We start from the raw sequence: 21,964 nt of genomic DNA on the forward strand, positions 1-21,964 counted from the left end.
CTTCGAGTAAGGAAAAACAAGCATTTTGATTATTATGGAAATATTAATCCGGCTCTGTAATCTAATCTTTAAGTCATCAGTGGAAGTTTGCATGGGTCCCTTGGCTGAAAATGTCAACATTAAAAACATGCATATGTTTACATAACGTTACGTCATGACTCACGAGTTTATTACGCCCAATTCACCAGTGCATAGCAGAATATTGCAGAAAAACTAACTGCGTGACAAACGTGGCTATCAAATCGAATACAATGTAAACAATACTGTTTGGCGACGAATATACTTCCACCGTTTTTAATACCTTAAATCACTGTCCAAAGTTTTAGGAAAGACCCAGATTAAACGAAGGGCTGTCATGTTGCAGTACTTGGGATAGATTTGATTGAACGGGAAGAATAGACACACTCCCCCAAAAGCTCAAATATCAGAAGCTAAAGTAGCAATGGCCAGAGAGGGATTTCTCGGGCCATTGCTTCAGGAATATGCGGACTACCGGATTTGGAAAAGCATAATTCGACATATATCTTTCAAAATAACTCAAATTTATCTTCGTATCATCTGAACAAAAAAATAATGTCTCCAATCTGAGAAGAAAAAAGAGCTATATGAGAATAGGGAGTCCAATTAGTTTCGTTTTGTCGTCATTCTTCAACGATGGGGGGGGGGGTGGCGAATGACTAGCACGTGCGCGCTGTATCGTAAGGCCTGCCATCGAGTCAACTGGCGTGGTTTCGAATCCACGTTGTACGTGACAAAGAGTGGGGTCGCATATCCAACCTTGTGGGTTTTCTCCGGGTCCTCCGGTTTCATCCCACTGCTAAAGACTCCTACGCGCAAGCGAATTATTAAAATAAAAGTAAACCATATGGAGTGGACGTTAAACCCATTTCTCTCTCTCTCTCTAAGGGCATTTAGCTACCCAGTCCACGACTGACAATTTTAATCCGGGGATAAATACGGAATTACCATTAATGGTTGTAACCTGAAACTATTTCAAATGGAAACCGAAATAAGAGGAAATTAGATACCATCCATACAATAACTCGATCACCAGCAGCGTTAACTGGTTTCTTGTCTAACTGAGGACTAAAGCCAATGAACAAGGAGGGTTGATCAATGGTGCATGTACGTACATTGAGAGGGCACTTGTTCGGAACAGAGGGCACATAGCCACCCCCGAGCCTATACCCTTGTTAGAAATCCCACCTGATTCAGTGTTATCAACCATTTCCAGTTTCTTTTGTTTTTCCAAAACCGCCTACCCCGCCCAGTACGCCTCTGATAAAACCCCTTATATAACTTCTCTTACATGAAACTTAGTGTATAGTTGATAATCAGTTTGATTGCTTGAAACTTTTGAAAAAAACAAATGTGCGATATACCCTATTAGAAACTTCACCGGATTCAGTGTTATCAACCATTTCCAGTTTCTTTTGTTTTTGAAAAACCGCCTACCCCGCCCAGTACGCCTCTGATAAAACCCCGGATATAACCTCTCTTACATCAAACTTAGTGTATAGTTGATAATCAGTTTGATTGCTTGAAACTTTCGAAAAAAAATAAATGTGCGATATACCCTAATTAGAAATCTCCCCGGATTCAGTGTTATCAACCATTTCCAGTTTCTTTTGTTTTTGCAAAACCGCCTACTACGCCTCTGATAAAGCCCCTGATATAACTTCTCTTACATAATATTCTAATTACATGGTATTTTAATATTAGCCTAATAGTGGAACGAGTGGATTCCCAGTTCTTGGGAATTAAATGCGGAATGAATGTTTGTTATATAATCTGAACCAGTATGGTGTGTAGTGTTCGGTGATCACATAAAAGAGGAATAATTTCGGTATGAATAGATTTTCGACATTTTCTGACGAATTATCATGGTAAAATCTCGCACACAATTCACAAAACGATCAGAGAATAATATTAGGTGATAATAAAATCAGAAATCATATGAGTTATCAATTTCAAGTTAAATATATCTTGTAATATGTCTATCCACAGGTTTATAAATCATCTGAGTATGATTAACATAGTAAAAACTCATTTAACACAGTATTAAATCCGTGAAAATAATATTCGTGACTCACCGATTAGTCCCCATCGTCATCCAGATCAACTGCTTCCACATTCGTGCAGTTCTCTCCGCGGCAACCGCCACATACATCTACACATTTGAGACCATTTTTACGGCGCGTGCACATATTTGTGCCGCATTGGTTCCGGATCGACTTGCATTTACACCTCAAAAAGTTGTGTACCGGGTCGGGAGCTGGTGGCAAGTCCGTTTGGACTGGCTCATAAGATCCACTGTCATTCGCCCATCCCCATTCGGTTGGATCCAATGCAGATTCGTCCAATTTTGCCCATACGACTACTTGCAAATGTACTCTTAGTGCGTGGAAGTGTGCCGCTCTATCAGTTGGTGGCATACGCTCGACGTCAATCCGGTTCTTTTCAGCCATCATCGTTCTAAATTTTGTGAACCGCAAGCGAGCTAGTCCGCCGTCTCCGGTATGACCGTAAATGTGTCCAAAGAGGGCATTACCAGCTTTACCAACAGAATCCGGTGAACTGTTCAATTTAGATATTATCTTAGCCGAACCTAGCACGCCTTTGTCGCACAAATATTTTATTATTGAATTCTTTCCTTGCCCATAACACTGCGACGTCGTGTCGCTGCCTGACCAGGCATGGGCGAAAAGAATATTGTCTTTCAGCGTACGATCCAGGGTTGCACAAACACCGCGTATGCTGAACATCCGGACTACTGTCCCTTTCTTCGATGTTTCTCGCCTGAGATAAATATCGTGCATATTCTCACTCCAATGAAGGATTAGCAGAACTAAAATGTCTGTGTCATTCGCTACTACCCTTACCGGTTGTTCATTTTTAGCGTAGTTTAGGGCAGTTGACACCACGGTGGTGTCGGCGTCACTTTCACAGCACTTTAGGCAATGTAAAGAACCGGATTGACGTCGAGCGTATGCCACCAACTGATAGAGCGGCACACTTCCACGCACTAAGAGTACATTTGCAAGTAGTCGTATGGGCAAAATTGGACGAATCTGCATTGGATCCAACCGAATGGGGATGGGCGAATGACAGTGGATCTTATGAGCCAGTCCAAACGGACTTGCCACCAGCTCCCGACCCGGTACTCAACTTTTTGAGGTGTAAATGCAAGTCTTTCCGGAACCAATGCGGCACAAATATGTGCACGTGCCGTAAAATGGTCTCAAATGTGTTGATGTATGTGGCGGTTGCGGCGGAGAGAACTGCACGAATGTGGAAGCAGTTGATCTGGATGATCGGTGAGTCACGAATATTATTTTCCCGGATTTAATACCGTGTTAAATGAGTTTTTACTATTTTAATCGTACTCAGATGATATATAAACCTGTGGATAGACATATTACAAGATATATTTAACTTGAAATTGATAACTTATGAGATTTTGGCCGCCATCTTGGATTTCATGGATGACGTCATATGATTTCTGATTTTATTATCACCAAATATTATTCTCTGATCGTTTTGTGAATTGTGTGCGAGATTTTACCATGATAATTCGTCAGAAAATGTCGAAAATCTATTCATACCGAAATTATCCCTCTTTTTAAGTGATCACCGGAGGCCAAAATTTCAACCGGCCACAAATATTTTTCCCCAAAACCGATTGACGGGGGAAATTTTTCTGGAATACTACACCCCATACTGGTTAAGAATATGTAACAAACATTCATTCCGCATTTAATTCCCAAGAAATATATACCTCTACTAGCCTATATAGCAATCATTCATTTGATTAGATATGAAAAATAGTATGTGTATTGAAAATTTCATAAATCTATACAATCTGTTGTTTATAAGCTACTCGGGTTAAGCGGGTATTGTTAATTCTATACCTTTATAGAAATTAAATGATTTTTTAACTGTATAATGTGTTGCCTTTGACTGTGTAAAACATATTATATTCATAAATCGATACAATCGGCTGTATATAGGCTACTCTGAGATGATATTTTTAATTCTATAACTTTATAGAAATTACATGATTGATTTATTTCAACTTAATAATTTATTATTTATATCTATTTATATCAGTGTAATACAAATTTCCTCTGGGATAATTAGGTATTACCTTATTCTCGTTTTTTTGTTAAAAATAAAAATAAAAAATACTCCACCCAACCAATGAATTTTAATGTTTTGTGTTAACCAAATAGGCGTCACTAGATTCAATCGTCAAAATGGTAAAATGAGCGTCATGCCGTCTCTACATCATTAAAGCTTCTTGGTCTTACCTTTCTCTAATACATCAGAGAGGGTTTTTTGGTGTTTTTTTTTAATATGAACATATTTGATAGTAAATATTATATAACTTCCTCTCAATACAAACTAGGTCATTTCGGGACGAACACATGGTTCAATTTTTGTCCCCCGCCTTTCGAAGAAAGCAGGGGACTATTAAAATGGGTTCGTCCGTCTGTCTGTCCGTCACACTTTTTGGGACACAATAACTATCTTTCTAATTAAGCTAGAATGTTGAAACTTGGTGTAGGTGTTTATTAGGTCAATGCCTTGATGGAGTTCGAAGACCTGCTTAGGGTAAGCAGAGATAAGAAATTTGATTGGTTGATGCTTTGGGACACGATAACTTTAGTTCTAATTAAGTGAGAGTGATGAACATTGGTGTATAGTTCCATTACATCAATACCTTGACTAAGTTAGATAATCAGCATTTTCTGCTCAGGGTAAGCAGGGTGATAAGCAATTTCATTGGTCGAGACTTTGGAACACAATAACTCTCTTTCTAATAGAGCTAGAATGTTCACACTTGGCGTAGGTGTTCATTAGGTCAATGCCTTGATGGAATTCGAAGATGACAATTTCTGCTGAGGTAAGCAGAGATAAGCAATTTGATTGGTTGATGCTTTGGGACACGATGACTTTAGCTGTGATAAAGTGAGAGTGATGAAACTTGGTGTATAGTTTTATTACATCAATACCTTGACAAAGTTCGATAATGAACATTTTCTGCTGAGGGTAAGCAGGGCGACAAGCAATTTGATTGGTCGAGATTTGGAACATAACTCTGCTTCTAATTGTGGTAGAATGTTCAAACTTGGCGTAGGCGTTCATTAGGTGAAGCCTTGATGGAGTTCGAGGATGAACATTTCGGGCTAAAGCTAAGCAGAGCTAAGCAATTTCATTGGTCGATGCTTTCGGACAAGATAACTTTGATTCTATCTTATAGAGACTGATAAAACTTAGTGTATAGTTGTAATCAGTTTGATTGCTTAATACTTTTGAAAAAAAAGATGTGCGATTAATTAATATGTATCATCTTTTTATTTTGGCATTTCGGCGCGGCGGACGACATCAGCCTCACTGTTGGCTTGTGTATTTTAACATTCGCTTGTGCGTAGGGGTCTTTAGCAGTGGGGGGAAACCGGAGGACCGGAGAAAACCCACGAGGTTGGACAGGCGACCCTACTCCTTGTCACGTACAACCGGGGAATCGAAACCTCGGCAATTAACTCAATGACAGACCTTATGATATAGTGTCAATGAAATGATAAGCTATATGTAGTTTTTTCAAAAGTGATGATGAATTGAACAGTTGGAATTGTCTTTGGAAGTGTTTCTAAAGGAACGGTTTTTTAAAATTTCAAGGAAAGTGTCTTTGGAAGTGTTTCTAAAGTTTGTTTAAACACTTGAAGGGAAGTATCTTTTGAAGTGTCCCTTAAGTGAACACTTCACATGAAGTGTTCTTTGCAGCGGATTTGATGTGAACACTCCCGAAGAAATGTACACTTGTAATGAACAAATAAAATATATCATTCAGAACAATGTAGAAGTAATTAGTAAAGGCTTATTCACAAACTACAAAATAACAAAAACAAAAACGTGTAAAATGGTCTAGGCAGTCGTAAATGACTGTCGTTCATTTAGAACTGTTCACGTATTTCACCAAATTCAAATTTTAAATATAAATCACTTTACATACATTCATATTACATTAGCATTTGATTTTAGAACCCTGTTCGTGTATTTAGAAGTTCCAAAAATAGAGCTATGCGCCCTTTAGAACTTATTATCAACGAATACAACAGAGCAAGTTTTAAAAACAAAACAGCACTAAACAAAAATGTTCCATTCAGAAATGTTCAATTCGAGGGTGTTCTTTATCATGCCCAAATGTACTATTTCACAAAGCTTTAAACCATTCCATCAACAAGTGTATGCCGCATGTCCAAAGGAACTATTTCACCTAGGTTAAAGCCATTCAGTCAACATTTTTGTCCTGAATAACGCTCACAGCATTTTATAAATGTGAACATCACGAAGAAAAAAACACTGCGATTTTCGATTGAAAATGTTAAATTTCGATAGCGGTTTACGTGGCTAACAAATATTCTGTTTTATTCACATCGTTGGGATCATGACTCTGCTGTTGGCAGTAAGCACTAAAGGTAGATGACTCCAAGTATCTTGACTTACATAAGGCCACAGATCACCAATGATTTCCTCATTGACTTTAATCTTAATTCTCGTTACTTAGACCAAGTCTTTCCAAAATTTACTGGAAGCAAAGACCATAAACATGTAATTTTCCGCTCTACATTTCAACTCTCATATCCTTCCGCCTCAAAATCATGAATATTCACCAAAACCTGGCAGAAAATGTATTTTCAAACCCTTTTCTTCGATTCTACACCAAAAAGTCAATGAAAATTGCCATGCAAAAGGGGGGAAAGGCAAAGAGACGGCGCAGGAATATTTGGTGGGCCGTGTCCATAAGCTGGTGCCAGATTTCCTTATGAAATATCACGGAAGATAACATATTTTAAAAGTTAAATACATTTCAAAAACAAACATCAATGTCAATAGATAACACCAATGTCTAATTCAGAAGGCAGTTGATAAACACCAGTTAGAACCATTTAAATATGGTCGTATTGCAGAAATGACTTCACTACTATACGTAAAGTCATATCTATGCCCCCAAATAACCATATATGTCGCTAAAACCTTAACAACAAATATAGATTCACATGCATAAAAAGAAAGATAAAAGGTGAAACAATTTCTTTAAGCAAAAGTCTCCATAGGATCTATTTTGACCTTAAGACACATATACAACAACAACTCAAACCTATAATATTTTTATAATGCATATTGTTCCTAATAAAAGAAAATTCTATGTGTTGTTTAGTTACTAATGTCTACGTAAGACGTAACAGGACAATTCTCCAAAAGCCCTTAATTCGCGTTCTTGGAATCTAACTGGGTCCCTCCTAATATTTCTGTAATGTTGTTCCTAAATAAAGAATATTTCAGGTGTTGCTTAATTATTAATTTTTACATAATATATAACAATGTAAGAGGACTAATTCCCTGAAACCCCTTAATTCGCGCTCTATCCATCTAACTTGCCCCTCCCAGTGATCAATTTGATGGCAGTGTGAAGTTGGATCGTTTTTCGTTATTCGAAATTCACGAATAACGAGGTAGATCACCTTTTTATTCGTGATTCAAATATGCAGCTATCCATGACTAGAATGATGGATGCAAAGTATCCCCAAGCAGCAAAAAACGCAGCAAAACGACCTCTAGACAAAAAACAGCCCAAATTGTTATTCAAGCAGCGAATAACGAGCTGTTTGTTATTCGTTTTTCACCTCTTTATTCGAAATTCACATATAAGGTGTATCTTTAATGAGAATATTTCAGGATTTAATTCAAAACGATCACTAGATAAAAATAGAATAATGGATTGCAAAATATCCCCTAGCAGTAGAAAACTCATTAAATGCCGGAGAGTCGGTAAATAAACCAGATTGTTATTCAGATATGCAGCTAGCCATGACTAGAATGATGGATGTCAAGTATCCCCCAGTAGTATAAAAGACTGCAAAACGACTTCTAGACGACAAACAGTTCACATTGTTATTCAAGCTGCGAATAACGAGCTGTTTGTTATTCGTTTTCCACCACGTTATTCGTTACTGCATGTGTTCAACTAGACATCAGTTACATACCTATGAACACTATATGTATGTTCTTTGGAAAGCGGACATCGTTAATAAAATGATGCTGTGCTTATTGTTGGTTTAAACAGTATTGATTTCGAAAATAATGTACAATTTAAAGACGTAAACAATAGTATACAACAACAGGCCAAGTACTGTGGGTGGGGTGTGTAATATATTGTATTAAGGTATTAAACTATCCGTGTAAGTAAATAAGAATTTGCAAACCAAGGGCCAAACAGTATCTGGAAAGCTGACAGAGGGGTTAAATAAGCTTAAATAGGTCATCACAAAACGGCAAGGACGAGCCGCCGTCGGGATTATTCACACTACCATACAAATGAAATTAACAAAATTTTCTATAAATTCTTTTATATATGACCGCTGGCAACGGTCTTGGGATCTTGCAGACACAAAAAAACTTCATCACATTAAACCTCTCATAGGAGACTGGCTAAACTCCTATAAACCCAACAGGAGGGATGAAGTTGTTTTGTGTCGCTCTCGTATTGGTCATACTTTTTTAACTCACATTTTCATTTTGAAGCGAGAGCCGCAACCAGAATGTGTTCACTGTCATGTTCCTTTGACAGTTAAGCAAATTTTGATTGAGTGCAATCATCTCAAGAATGTAAGATCAAACTATTACCGTTGCCAGTCACTACATCAATTATTTGCTCAACCGGAGCTGTATGGAAAATTGTTAAACTTTTTAAAAGAGACAAACTTTTATTACAAATTTTAATTGTATATATATATCCGTATTTTTGTTTTTAATTATTTATATACATAAAGGACTTATATTTATTTATATTTATTTTTAACAACATTGTCTGTGATACTTGTTTTTATTTATGTATATAAATATATTTATGTGATATTGATTTAATTTGTCTCGTCAAAGTCACCATGTGTTTGGCACCATATAGCCCGGTTGGAGCTGACGTGCCATAAAACTCCATTTCATTTCATTTCATTTGTTTCTTTTAAGCCGCTTTAACAGCTGGTAACACGCATAAATTATTATTTATTGTGGTTTTGTCGTGGATATTAATATATTGATGTTTTCGGTAATACAATGAATTAATATAATAAAGAAAAACAACAATCGTTCCTTTTCTATATTAGTGCCTTTTGTCAAAATAACAAATTGTCATATAGATATCAAAAAGTTATTTCTAAGTCGATAAAATTGACTTTTTTCCGGTTCATTCAGTTTGATAAGTTATTTCGTCTGTAACTGAAATGTTTAAACCACGTGAGCAGAGGCTGAATTTCAAGCTGTTCCTGGTTTCTTGTCCAATGAAATAAATCTGATTTCAAATAATCGGGCCATGGTAATATTAAATTCATATATTCAACCTTTCAACTGTATAGACTGAATGGATTAAATCGCTGACAACATATCTATTTTCTGTCTGTTTTATATGACTTAGAATAATGGCTTCAAGTCGAAACAAATCAAATTATTTAGTAGGTGGTATGATTCTACTTGTAATTTTAGTTTGGTTTTTTTATTATCCAGTTCCATCAACACAATCAGTTAACAAATCACTGACCGCCAGCTTCGAGAACTTGCCGGAAACTATAAAATCTGCTTTTAATCGAAATGTTGACCAAATTGTTTCCAAAGACACGGTACCAAATTCAAAAGCTTATTCGGATACTAAATCCCTGGATCATTCATCTCCTATAATACCTGTATATATTGTAGAGGAGCACCACGAAGGTAAATTCTTTGTTTGCATTTCTTCACTCTTTGTATATCTCTACCTTACGTGATTTGAGGAGGACTGCCAAATTTTGATTTAATTTGTAGGCGTCACACGGGCGATCCTGAAATTTCGAGCGCTGATAGCATTCGACAGATCATTGATCTGCACAGTGTTCACAGGGCATTGTAAATTGACTGGCGACAATGGGGTGCCGCAGTGGCTCGGAGGTCCGTGTTCCATCCTGGTGATGACCGAGAAAGTTCATCTGGATTTTCCGACGGGGTCCCCCCTTGTCAGTGGTGCATTAATCTTTTATTGGTTCAAGACTACCAAAGAGAGAATGATACACACCCGCGGAAACGTTTTGAGGCAGAACGTAGGGCTTGACAAGGGACAACGTAGTCATTCGGATGGCACGTAAAAGACCCTAGACAGATGGAGTTCGTTGTAAAAGTAGCCGCCGACTGTACTATAATAAATAAATAAATTTGAGGTATAAGCTGGTTTTGTATATAATCCAGTGCCTTAAGGACAAAGCTGGTTTTAAAAGCTGATCAATTCGCATGAATATTGTCTGTCAGTCACACTTTTGAGACACAATAACTCTTCTTCTTATTGACCTAGAATGTTCAAACTTGATGTTGGTGTTTATTAGGTCGATGCCTTGATGGAGTTCGAAGATGAGATTTTTTCTGCTTAGGGTAAGTTCTGATTAAGTGAGAGTGATCAGACTTGGTGTATAGTTTCATTATATCACTACCTTGACTAAGTTCGATAATGAATATTTTCTGCTCAGGGTAAACAGAGCAATAAGCAATTTGATTGGTCGAGACTTTGGAACATAATGACTCTCCTTCTAATTGAGCAACGATGTTCACAAAGGGTGTATATGTTTATTCGGTGAATGCCTTGATGGAGTTCGATGATGAACATTGTCTGCTAACGGTAAGCATAGATAAGCAATTTGATTGGTTGATGCTTTTGGACACGATAACTTTGTTATAACCAAGTGAGAGCCATAACACTCCCGAGTATAGATTCATTATATCATTACCATGACTAAGTTTGATGAGAGTTGTCTGCTTACGCTAAGGAGCGATAAGCAATTTGATTAGTCAAGACTTTCATTCTATCTGATAGAGAGTGATGAAACTTGGGGTATCAGTTTGCTCGATACTTTTGAAAAAGATAAACACTCAATAAATTAATGTGTGTCATCTATTTATTTCGGGATTTCGGCGGGGGACATCAGTCTCACTGTTGGCTGTTGGCTTGTTCAAATCATTACGTTAACTTTAAACGTCCATAGTTCCAGAACTGAGCGCCCTATCAATAATAAAACGGCCATGTATGTTCATAATTGACTGTACGATTTTGACACTTCCATGGCTTTATATGGTCTCTAAATAGAAGGCGGTGAGATTATCGCTAATGTACATCCAGAGGCGAGTGTTCTTCGCCAGCGTCATACGGACGTAATCCAGCAAAATTTTATGACTAATATCTGAAACTTCCAATAGGGGATTACAAGAGTTGAAGTTTCAAGTGAAACTAGTAGTAATCAACTCACATAAGGAAATGGTCCATCACAATTGAAAGTAAAGTCATCACGAAGGCCTATATTTTCGAACAGTGTCTAAAATAATATGTGATTAGGTCTAATCAGTAACTAGGTAGTTAGGGATTAGTGGTTGACCAAGTTTGGTATTCTCAAAACTCAAGAGTAGCTAATCTTTGACAAGTTCATCAACGATTAAAATTATTTTTTAAAACATGATCATATTTTTTTTTGTCATTGATGACAGGGGTCTAGTTGCAGGAAGTAGATTAGAAAAGTACACAGACCAGTGTTTCCAAACCTGGGGTTTGCGAAGTCAAAGGAATCAGTAAAGGGTAAACCGGACAAAAGGCCAAGACAATTAGAGTATGAAATTGTTAGTATTCGGATTTGGGTCTGCTGAGATTTGTACACTGTCCTAGGGGGTCCCTGAGTGGTAAAGACTTTGATTACCATCTGTTTCATAGAAGACTCTCTAGTATATTGTTTCTAAAATGGTCGCTGAAATGATTATGACAGACTTAAATAAATGCGTACTTTTGTGTACCATATATATAAGTGATTTATCTGTGTGTTGTGTGTGTCGGAATAGGTGTGGATGTGTAGATACCTTGGTTGGGTTTGTGGGTGTGTGATAATGTCTGTGGCTTTAGTTCCTTCTTGTGCTAAGAGGTTGACTTGTACCTTTGTAATTGCTTTGGTTAAAAAGTTATTTAACATTTATACAATTTAGATGTATCTTGTAATGAAATATAAATACTTAAAATACGTGGTATTATTTTACATGTACAAATATTAGAGAGACGGTATATTTTAGAAATCTTTTCAAACAAATTTTACGGTGAATGTGAATTTGTTGCTTACAGTCGTTTGATAGAGAAACGCCATCTAATGATTTATTACCAAAATATAAAATTGGGACGTTCGTGAAGTTTTGCTGAAATACAATACTTTTATTTTAGAAGGGTTTAGTTGAAATAAGTCAGCGTTTAAGGGCGTTTCTATTTCATATACACGAGATTCTGGTATATCGTTGGTGTACACAAGAAATAAGAATGGACCCAATACAGAGCCCTTGGTAACCCAAGAATTAAGCGGTAGAGTCGACAAGTAAGCGTTATTTACAAAACAGTTTGACTCCTATCGTTTATATAACTGTTAAGCCACTGGAGAAATGTACCGTGTAAACCGTAACTAGACAGTTTGTTTAGTAAGCCAATGTGATTCACTCTATCAAATACTTTAGAGATGTCACAAAACATGAAATATGAACTTACGTCATTTTTTAACGACTGCAGTATGCTATCTCATATAATTCAATGAGTTGGTGTACAGTCGAAAATTTAGGTCTAAAGCCAGACTGATAGGAATTCAGTAAATTAATAAAATGAAAATAATTTTAGATATTTTTCAAAACTAATTTACTGATAGCACTTACCAACGATAAGGGTCGATAATTAGCAACATCGGACTTGTCACCTTTTTTGAATAGTGGCATGACATTAGCTTGTTTACTTATCTTTGGGGATATTCCTTCTTGTAAAGATTTATTGAATAGTGCATATAAGGGGACAGAAATACTTTTTGCTAGATGCTTTAAGAGGGGATTAATTATTCTATCAGGGTCGTTTGCTTTTTTAATATTAAGAATTAAAATTAAGTCAGTTATTTCAGAATTTTGTATCCCAGGCATTTTAAATCTAGGCGGTTCATTGTTGGATACGGATATAAAAACGAATTTAGTAATTCAGCCTTTTTGTAGTCAGTGTATGCAACCTTAGCATCCGTATTTGATATTAAAGTCGGTATAACATTTTGCCCTAATACGTTTTTAGTTATACAGTTATTTCTGCATGTAGGGCATAGTCTTTTACCAGAAGAAGGCTGAAACGTATCTGATAAACTTTTAGGCTGCTCCAACTTTTCTTTGTTACTTTCAAGAGTGGCATATCGACGGTCGGTTGAATGCAGAACACCAAACACTAAAAGAACAAAAGCTGCCGAAGAATGCATTGGGATGTTATATAACTAGTTCATAAAGAAAATGACGTGTTGAATGCTGTAAACGGGAGAAATTATTGTCTGAAAAATTCCTAAACCATAACCCACCTAGAATGCTCCATAATTTTTATTAGTGGCCTAGCCCGACTAATACCCCAACTACAGTGCACCACAGGTCTTATGCGGGATCATTTGTGATCCATGACCAACCTAGTGCGTCCCATTGTATTTCTCAGGATGCTAGCGCGACCCATTACCCACCTAGGGTAACAATTTTTATGTGTGGCCTAGGGATTTTACCGTTGTTACGGTAATTACTGTTCTTTTTGTGGTATTTAGAGTTTTTCTGTACTTGGTATCAAATTTTCGGAGTTTTTCCGTTATATAGTACACCAGAAGCTGCTGTCGGCAATTTTACCTCATAGCACACTGTATGACGTATGTCCGTCTTCATTAGCCCAGCCAGTGCAGCGCAGTAGGCCGTTAAACCCATTTTATTTTCATTTCTGACCATAATGTACTCCCACATTATGGGTGTATAAAACTTTCTTTATAAACCTCGAAAACGAATATTTTAAGAGTTTGAAATCAATTCCAGTCGCATTACAAGACTGACAATCAATCAACACAAAGGAATTTTAATTGAATATTTGACCTCTTGAACGCATATGTTCATTTTCAAGCTATGAATGGGCTCAATTACCATTTAACAGAATTGCAGTCAATAGAAATTTACACCATTACGGTGATAGTGAATTTTATTTTTAAAACATTTCTTCTCGTTTTCAGTAATCCCTTATTGGTTCAAGGCTGCTAAAGAGGGGAAGCTACCTACCCGTGGAAACGTTTTGGTAAATGACCGATTTTCATATTGGTATATTGTCACAATATTACATTAAACAACATCATCTTATATCAAATAGATACACCTCTATGAAACACCACCATGTAATATGAATAAAATATATAGTATCACTAATCATTATGACCAATCAAACTCAATGTTCGCTCGATACTTCTTCTCATTTAAGAGATTCACGTATCGACCATTTATGATTTACATGTAATCAAACCAATTAATCAGGTATACGAATCATCCTAATTAATATCTGGGTAATTTTGGTTAATTCAATATTTTGTTGACATAATAATGAATGCGGTGGTTGTTTATTGATAGAAAATTAATGCAAGAATTATTTTTAATTAGTCATAGCATGGAGATTACCAAGAGGTTTCAATTGACAACAAGTGAATAATATTAAAATGTACATGAGCGAAATATCTACTTAATTACAAACTGGCACATGGTTTTGAATTCATCTGATATCATTGCTGCTAGAGGCGATAGAATGGATGCGTCGGTTTTAGTTTTTGGTTAGACATATATGCCAAATTAGACATATATGCGAAAACTTTAAATATTTTTATGCAAGGGTATATGATAATTTGGTGGTTGTATCATAGCATAATTTCTTAAAATAAATTCAATTATTAAACAACAGTCGGCATTTATGAGATCAGTTTAAATTTAAATTTCTATTGATACCGTTTGCGTTCAAAATATTACTATTTGACACCGAATTTAGACATTAAATATTTAATAACGTTGTTGACGCCAGAACTACCAAAGGGAGTTTTAAATACGTATAAACAAGTTAGAACTTGTGATTTGTCGGAAATTATTATCTAAGACGCAGGAAACGGTGGTAGTCGAGCCTGCATGACAAGACTAGTGCGCACAAAAACTAGTCAATCTTTCTCTTTCAACTCTATACTGACGCAGATGGAACTATAAAAACAAAAAGGAAAATTTGTTAGCATATTTAACAGTTTACTTTCTAGTCAGTACTACGCTTTAGTTACTGTAGTGCATAATGTAGAGTATGCGAGCTATTTCCACAAGACATCTTAAAGCCTATTAATTAAATATAAATACCATTGCTCTGTACTGATCTGTGGTATATTAAATGTAACGGATTCCGTTACAGGAACCCGAATCATGTTGAATATCTCTCTCGGTACTTACACTTTTTAATATGTCTTCTAGGTTCATATTGATGGTCACCCAGATACTGTAACGCCAAATTTTGAAGAAGGGTTACCTATCTTTAATCAACCAAAAACTCCACGACATCTTACGCAGCTGATGCAGTCGAACGATGATTTTATAATGGCAAGTAATCATTTTGAAATAAAAAAGATATCCCATCCATGATATACGATTTTAATCTTATACTCAATTAAAAACATGAACCCTCACAATCAGACGATTGGGGTCCTTCTACGGTTAATTTGTTCTTTGATAACTGAAGACAACCCATACCACGTTTAAGCGGAGACAGAAACGGCACTTGACCCCAGACAGGTCGTACACCCTAAAGCCAACCCACATTACTTACGCCAGTAACCTGGCCATTTCACTCGAAATGAACCGACGTCTTACAAGTTAGAAATGAGAGGGGAAATCGTCAAGGTTCACATAAAATTGCACCTACGTATGATAAGAGTATGCTTGACCCCTCTTCTCGTTTAAGGAGCTCAAATGGTTAACCACCTTTAGGGAGGCATCTAAATATTACCCATATTGTCAGTAGCTATTCTCAAAATATTAAAGTACACCTTTAATTTCAGTCATCCGTTTATGCAGGATTCATCTCAAGAATGATCTGGATCTATCCATCATGGAACAAAGATTTCGATAACAACCGTGTAACAATGATAGGATTTGGATATGTTTTTGGGCGTACCTTTGAAGATGAACTCCCACTTTGTTATTGTGAAGAATTACTTTCAGAGTCGGATAACATGGGATGTTATCACATTGATACATATGACGAGGAATCCCATCATAAAAAAATACCACGAAGTGACTGTCAAGTAAAACAAATAGTAATGTATGAGGAAATAATCGATTATAAAGCTGAAGAACTCTCACAATCCGATGATTGGATACCTTCAACAGATAATGTGTTTTTTGATATTGACGAAGATTATTATGGGTGTCAAGCTGCTTTCCAATACCTCTTAGATGTGAAAATTACCGAAAAATATGTAGACGATGTACTAGGGCCAGGAATAGAGTCTCTTTTTTGCCCAGGAGATGCTAAGGCTGAACATGCCTTTGATAAGATTTTCTATGATTTGTTAAGACGTGTTACGGACAAACACGGTGTTAAAAAATTACAGGAAAAGGAACGAAACGACATCATCAAGAATACCATTCAATCAATCAAACAACGTAACCTAACGGCCGAACTCTGTAGCGAAACAAACGTTGACGTCGGTATTAACAAACTCATCCTTAATTTAAACGGTTTAAACAAGGATCAGCTACAGGCTTTGGCAAAATTGGGGATATGTTTAAAAACAACATCCAGGACGCCGAGCTTCGATCGTATGAACGGTATGAAATTATGTGACGGTTACAATCGGCCTAATAACGATAGTGCCGTTTTCTTTCATACTCCTAGTTTAGATGAAATAATTGAAAGGACGAAACAGATGGAAAGTATATTAAGAAAACTCCCAGAGCCGAAAATGGTAACTATTTGTCGATCATCGAGAGATGGATATGTTCCTGGTCAGTTTGTATCTAAAATAGAGACAGATATTATTCAGACACTTGTTAAAGTGTTTCCTAATATAACAGGAAGCTCCTTACATTATGATGCTGAATTACATGGTGGAAAACAAGGCTGGCACAAAAGGCACGGGGATATTCCCTGGTAAAAATATTACCGAACAATAAACATTTGCTCAAACCTAAACAGGCAAAGGGTCATTCGAAGTTCATTTTCGTTATTTGCCATTCTTTTTTTAAAATCGATATTCTCTGTCTTATCAGGGTGTCTGGTTAACGGGTAATGCTACCAAGCACTTAAAATAGTTTAACTTTGTTCCACAAATGAACATACATTATTTTTGTTGCAGTAAATATGCGAAAATAACTACTTCCAACAAACGCTGATTGACACCGTGCCATTGTAAGGCTATTTATAACCTTGCGGTAACTACCCGAAAAGTACCATACTTTATGACCTTCTCTATTGGTCATCCGATAAATATAGATACGTTAATATGTGTGAAATGTGATAAAATATGTTTATTCAAAATATACGGACTGGAAATAAAACGTAATTGAAATGTATGCGTAGATAAATAAAACAAATGAAACACAAGTCTAAGGCTAACTAATAAAATAAAAGCGAATGGCAAAAGAATGACGGGCGTCGATTAGATAATGTGCAGTTAGTTAATAATACAATACTTCATATTTTAATGTCTTTGATTATGTTTTATTGGATGTTCATATTCACTGTATATCCTTGTGGGGCCAAACTGAAAAGAGAGAAAGTTGAACGTCCACTCGAAACAAACTAGATCATTTCGGGACTAACATATAGTTCAATTTTATTTCAATAGTATATTTATTTAGTAGTATAAAGACCAGGATAGGCGACACTGCTCCTTGCCAGATACAAGCGCGGAATCAAACCCACGCCACTTGACTAAATGACAGACTTTCTGATGGGGATCACGTGGGTACGACGCTGGCTCGCTAGCCTGGAGATCGGGTGTTTGATCCCTGCATTGGCCGAGAAAGTTCGTCCAGATTTTCCAGCGTGGTTTCCTCTTGTCAGTGATGCAGGACGGAGGGCCTGACAAGGACAGCTATCTAGTCGTTCGGATGGGACGAAATCGAGGTCTCGCGTACACATTGGCGTGCACGTAAAAGATCCCTTGGCAGTTGGAATTCGATATAAGAGTAGGCCGTAGTGTCGCTGCCCGGGAATAATTTCCCTCATAGCACACTGTATGGCGTATGCCCGTCTTCATTAGCCCAGGTTAAGAGCAGAACAGTAGGATGTTAAACCCCATTTCATTTCATTTCAAGACTTTCTGATCTAATGCGCACGCGTTTTCCACCGCCACCCAAATGCAGTATAGCGTACCTAATCAGGGAGGAGTCGCGCTGGCTCAGTCAGTAAGACGCTGGCTCGCTAACCTGGTGATTCCGTGTTCGATTCCGGTGTTAGCCGAAGTTCATATGGATTTTTTCGCGGCGTGGTAAGACGGAGGGTCTGGTAAAGGGCAATATATAGTCATTCTGGGGGTATGAAAACCTAGGGTCCCGTGTACACGTAAAAGAACCCTCGAAAGTTAGGATTCGATGTAAGAGTAGACCGAAATGGGGCCACTGATCAAGCAACATTTCCTAGTAACGACCACTGCATGGCGTATGCCCGTCTTCAATTGATTACTCATTTCCTAACTTGGGAAGAGTGCAGCACAAACCGAACGGAATCAAAATACAAGAACTGTATATTTTCGCAATGTTTCCGCGATAGGTGTGTACCTACTTAATAGTAGCCGGTCTCCAGAGTAAGTCATATTATAAATCTTAATTACAATAATCATACATATTTGATTTTTATGTACAAATATATAGCCGATGCAAAGACATATTTGATTTTTATGTATAATTAACGGTAAATCTCTTTGATCTTTGGGGTATATTCTATGCCCGGAATAACTTGCGGTCTGAATATATACAGGGAAATTTGGGGTTATTCTTCTGAAAGTTTTTCTTTAAACCTGTACCGGGCTATTCTTCCAGGGTAGGTTTTTTTCCATAAGAAAACGTGATATAAGGTTTTTCTTACGGGAATTCTGGGATATTCTCATCTTGCGTACATGTAAACATAGACGGTTTATAAGCAAGTTAAAGTCCTCGACTTCGGTTATGCTGGGAAAGAAAGACCTTAGAAAAAAACCCTCGACAGAAAAGCCCTGATCGGTTTGCCGGCCTCGGTTTTTCTTTTTCTCTTTCTCGGGTTATTTTCTTCAGTCTTTCTTCCCCCAGCATAACCCCAGTCTCGTGCTTTATTCTTCACATATAGCCATTACAAAAGCTGAATGATACATTTACATTTAATAAAAACTGTCAAAATTGAAAAGAAAATGGACGGAGAACTTGGAAATGTTTTCGGAAAACCACAATATCTTTACATCGGAATGCGTGGATCGCTAACTGTCGATAGGATTCGTTCTCTCATGACCCCGATACTAACCATCAAATTGGGTGTCAATCCGTTAAAGTATTTAGCCATTAACGCGTTTTAATTGTTTTTCGGAAAATGGAATAACTCCGGAACGAAGGCTTGCGAAACGCAGATAATCGACCACTACCACATTCACAAAGTTTCCGTAAGGTTCGTTCTCTCATGGTACCAATTCCTTGGTTGTACGTGACAAGGAGTTAGGTCGCCTGTCCAACCCCGTTGGTTTTCTCCGGGTCCTCCGGTTACCTCCCATGCTAAAAACCCCTACGTGAATTAATGAAAAAAAATTGAACCATATTTGTGTCGTGTGGACGTTAAACCCCATTTTTCTCACTTTCTTTCGCTTCCTACATAACAATGTCACGTGACAATATGGCGGATAAAGGCGTTCTTTGATTACGTGTTGTTTGTTTTGATTTTTAAAATCAGCGTGTACCATTACAAGGCGAAAAACGAAAGCTAAATAATACGGCAATCTGTATTTATGGGAAAAGAAGAATAAATTTTCCCCTATTCAAAAAAAGATGACTGGATATTTATTGAATGGAAAGTTAATTTTTTATGAACAAAGATCTTCTCGTCACATATCTGTATTATGTATGATACTACTTGTGGCATATGCTCGTCAAAAATCGAAGTTTGTGTTTTATACATTTTTTTTTATAAAATTGTAAGATATGTTTTACATGAATGAATAAAATAAAGAACTAGCGGCTGCCAAGCAGGATACGCCCACATTTTCGAGAGATGGATAGAGAACAATCTAAAAAGAAAGTGATTTTTCCTACAATCAAGGGCCATAATTCAGGAAATTACAATTCTATATGCGCAAATATCGAAAGGAACCGAGATCTTTGGGTTATAAACTTACATTTTAAGTTTCAACAAAATCGGATAAAAATTGTGACCTCTATACGGTCCACAACCTTGATATACCATATTTTTTTACCCTATTTGCGAACGATGGGCGGCCATTTTGTCAGTCAGTTTTGGTCCGATTTTCACGAAATTCGAAATCAGCTATCCTTAGGGTGTAACGGTGATATACTAAAACGTTTTTTTAAATCGAATAAAAATTATGACCTCTATAGGGTCCACAAGCTAAAATCGCGATTTTTCGTACAATCAGGGGCCATAATTCAGGAAGTTACATTCCGAAATGCACGAATATCGAAAGGAACCGAGATCTTTGGGTTATAAACTTACATTTCAAGTTTCATCAAAATAGGATTAAAATTGTGCCCTCTATAGGGTCAACAACCTTGATATACCATATTTTTAAGCTATTTGAGAACGAAGGGTGGACATTTTTTCTGTCAGTTTTGGGCTGAGTTTCACGAAATTCGAACTCAGCCGTCCTTAGGGTGTAATGGTGATATAATAATACTTTTTTTTTAAATCGGATAAAAATTATGACCTCTATAGGGTCCACAAGCTAAAAAAACACGAGTTTTCGTAAAATCAGGGGCCATAATTCAGGAAGTTACGGTTCGATATGCTCGAATATCGAAAGGAAACACGATCTTTGGGTTATAAACTTACATTTCAAGTGATAACGGTGATATACTAAAACGTTTTTTTAAATCGAATAAAAATTGTGACCTCTATAGTGTCCACAAGCTAAAAACGTGATTTTTCGTACAAACAGGGGCCATAATCCATGAAGTTTCGATCCGATACATGCCAATATCGAAAGCAGCCGAGATCTTTTGGAGATAAACCTATATTTCAAGTTTCGTCAAAATCGGATAAGAATTGTGACCTGTAGAGTTTCCACAAACAAATTGTGGACGGACGGACAAACAGGGACGACGGCAATATACGTCCACAAGAAAATGTGGGCGTATAAAAATAGTTATAATGCATGATTTTATTGAAACTGGGGTGGTTCCTATTCTTTTGGTTTTACTTTTCGAAATCACATAATTTTTAAAATTTTATTTCGAATTGCTTTTTATATTTATTTACAGAGGTTAAAAGTTTTATACGTAAATATTCTATTTGTTTTTTTATTATGGATTTGCTCATATCCGTTCTACTTCTACTGCATAACTGGAGGTTGTAATCATTTATTTAGCACCTACTTGTTAAACCGTTGAAAGATTCAAAGTTTGCATTTTAAGAGAGTGTAGGTCAAACATGCGGCTGGCAGTGTGTATGGGGTATTTAAGATGAATATTATTCCCCACTTTGTCGTTCTAAGGTTATAACAATATAATTTAAATGTGAAATAAGACAAACTAATGGTGAAATGGAATTAATAAAAGTAATATCACTTTTGTTATGTTTTGGACAATAAGTTTTCTGGTTAGAATTTATCCTGAAACACCTAAGCGCGCGTGAAAATTTCCAGTCATACCTGAATGGTTCGGTATTTTAAACTGACAATAAAAGCTGTTTAATCCCCCAATCCAATCCCCTAATTTACTGTGTACCCCAACTCCATTCATTCAAGAACGATCACATAGCAAAACGGTGTTCAGTGCTGATCACCTAAATTATCAAATGATCTTCTACAAAGCAGTAACTGAGGAAGCCGTTGTATTCAGATATACCTTTATATTTTTCTCTTGCATATTTTATTTT

General features: G+C 36.7%; 1 protein-coding gene across 1 annotated transcript; it reads left to right on the forward strand.

Annotated features, from left to right (window-relative positions):
- The first annotated feature begins 9,428 nt into the window (after positions 1-9,428).
- LOC126829811 (uncharacterized) lies at positions 9,429-18,234 on the forward strand. Its single transcript, XM_050559942.1, has 4 exons — positions 9,429-9,771; positions 14,106-14,167; positions 15,364-15,489; positions 15,948-18,234. The coding sequence occupies exons 1-4, from the start codon at positions 9,483-9,485 to the stop codon at positions 17,043-17,045; spliced, it is 1,575 nt and encodes a 524-aa protein (XP_050415899.1). The 5' UTR covers positions 9,429-9,482; the 3' UTR covers positions 17,046-18,234.
- The last annotated feature ends 3,730 nt before the right edge of the window (positions 18,235-21,964 follow it).

This window comes from Patella vulgata, chromosome 8 (assembly GCF_932274485.2).
Source record: "Patella vulgata chromosome 8, xgPatVulg1.2, whole genome shotgun sequence".
In the NCBI taxonomy this organism is placed as follows: Eukaryota; Metazoa; Mollusca; class Gastropoda; family Patellidae; genus Patella; species Patella vulgata.

Coding starts and splice junctions, on each gene's coding strand:
- LOC126829811 (XM_050559942.1), top strand. CDS start 9,483: ATGGCTTCAAGTCGAAACAAATCAAATTATTTAGTAGGTGGTATGATT. Junction 14,168..15,363: donor CTACCCGTGGAAACGTTTTG/GTAAATGACCGA, acceptor TATGTCTTCTAG/GTTCATATTGATGGTCACCC. Junction 15,490..15,947: donor CGAACGATGATTTTATAATG/GCAAGTAATCAT, acceptor CTTTAATTTCAG/TCATCCGTTTATGCAGGATT.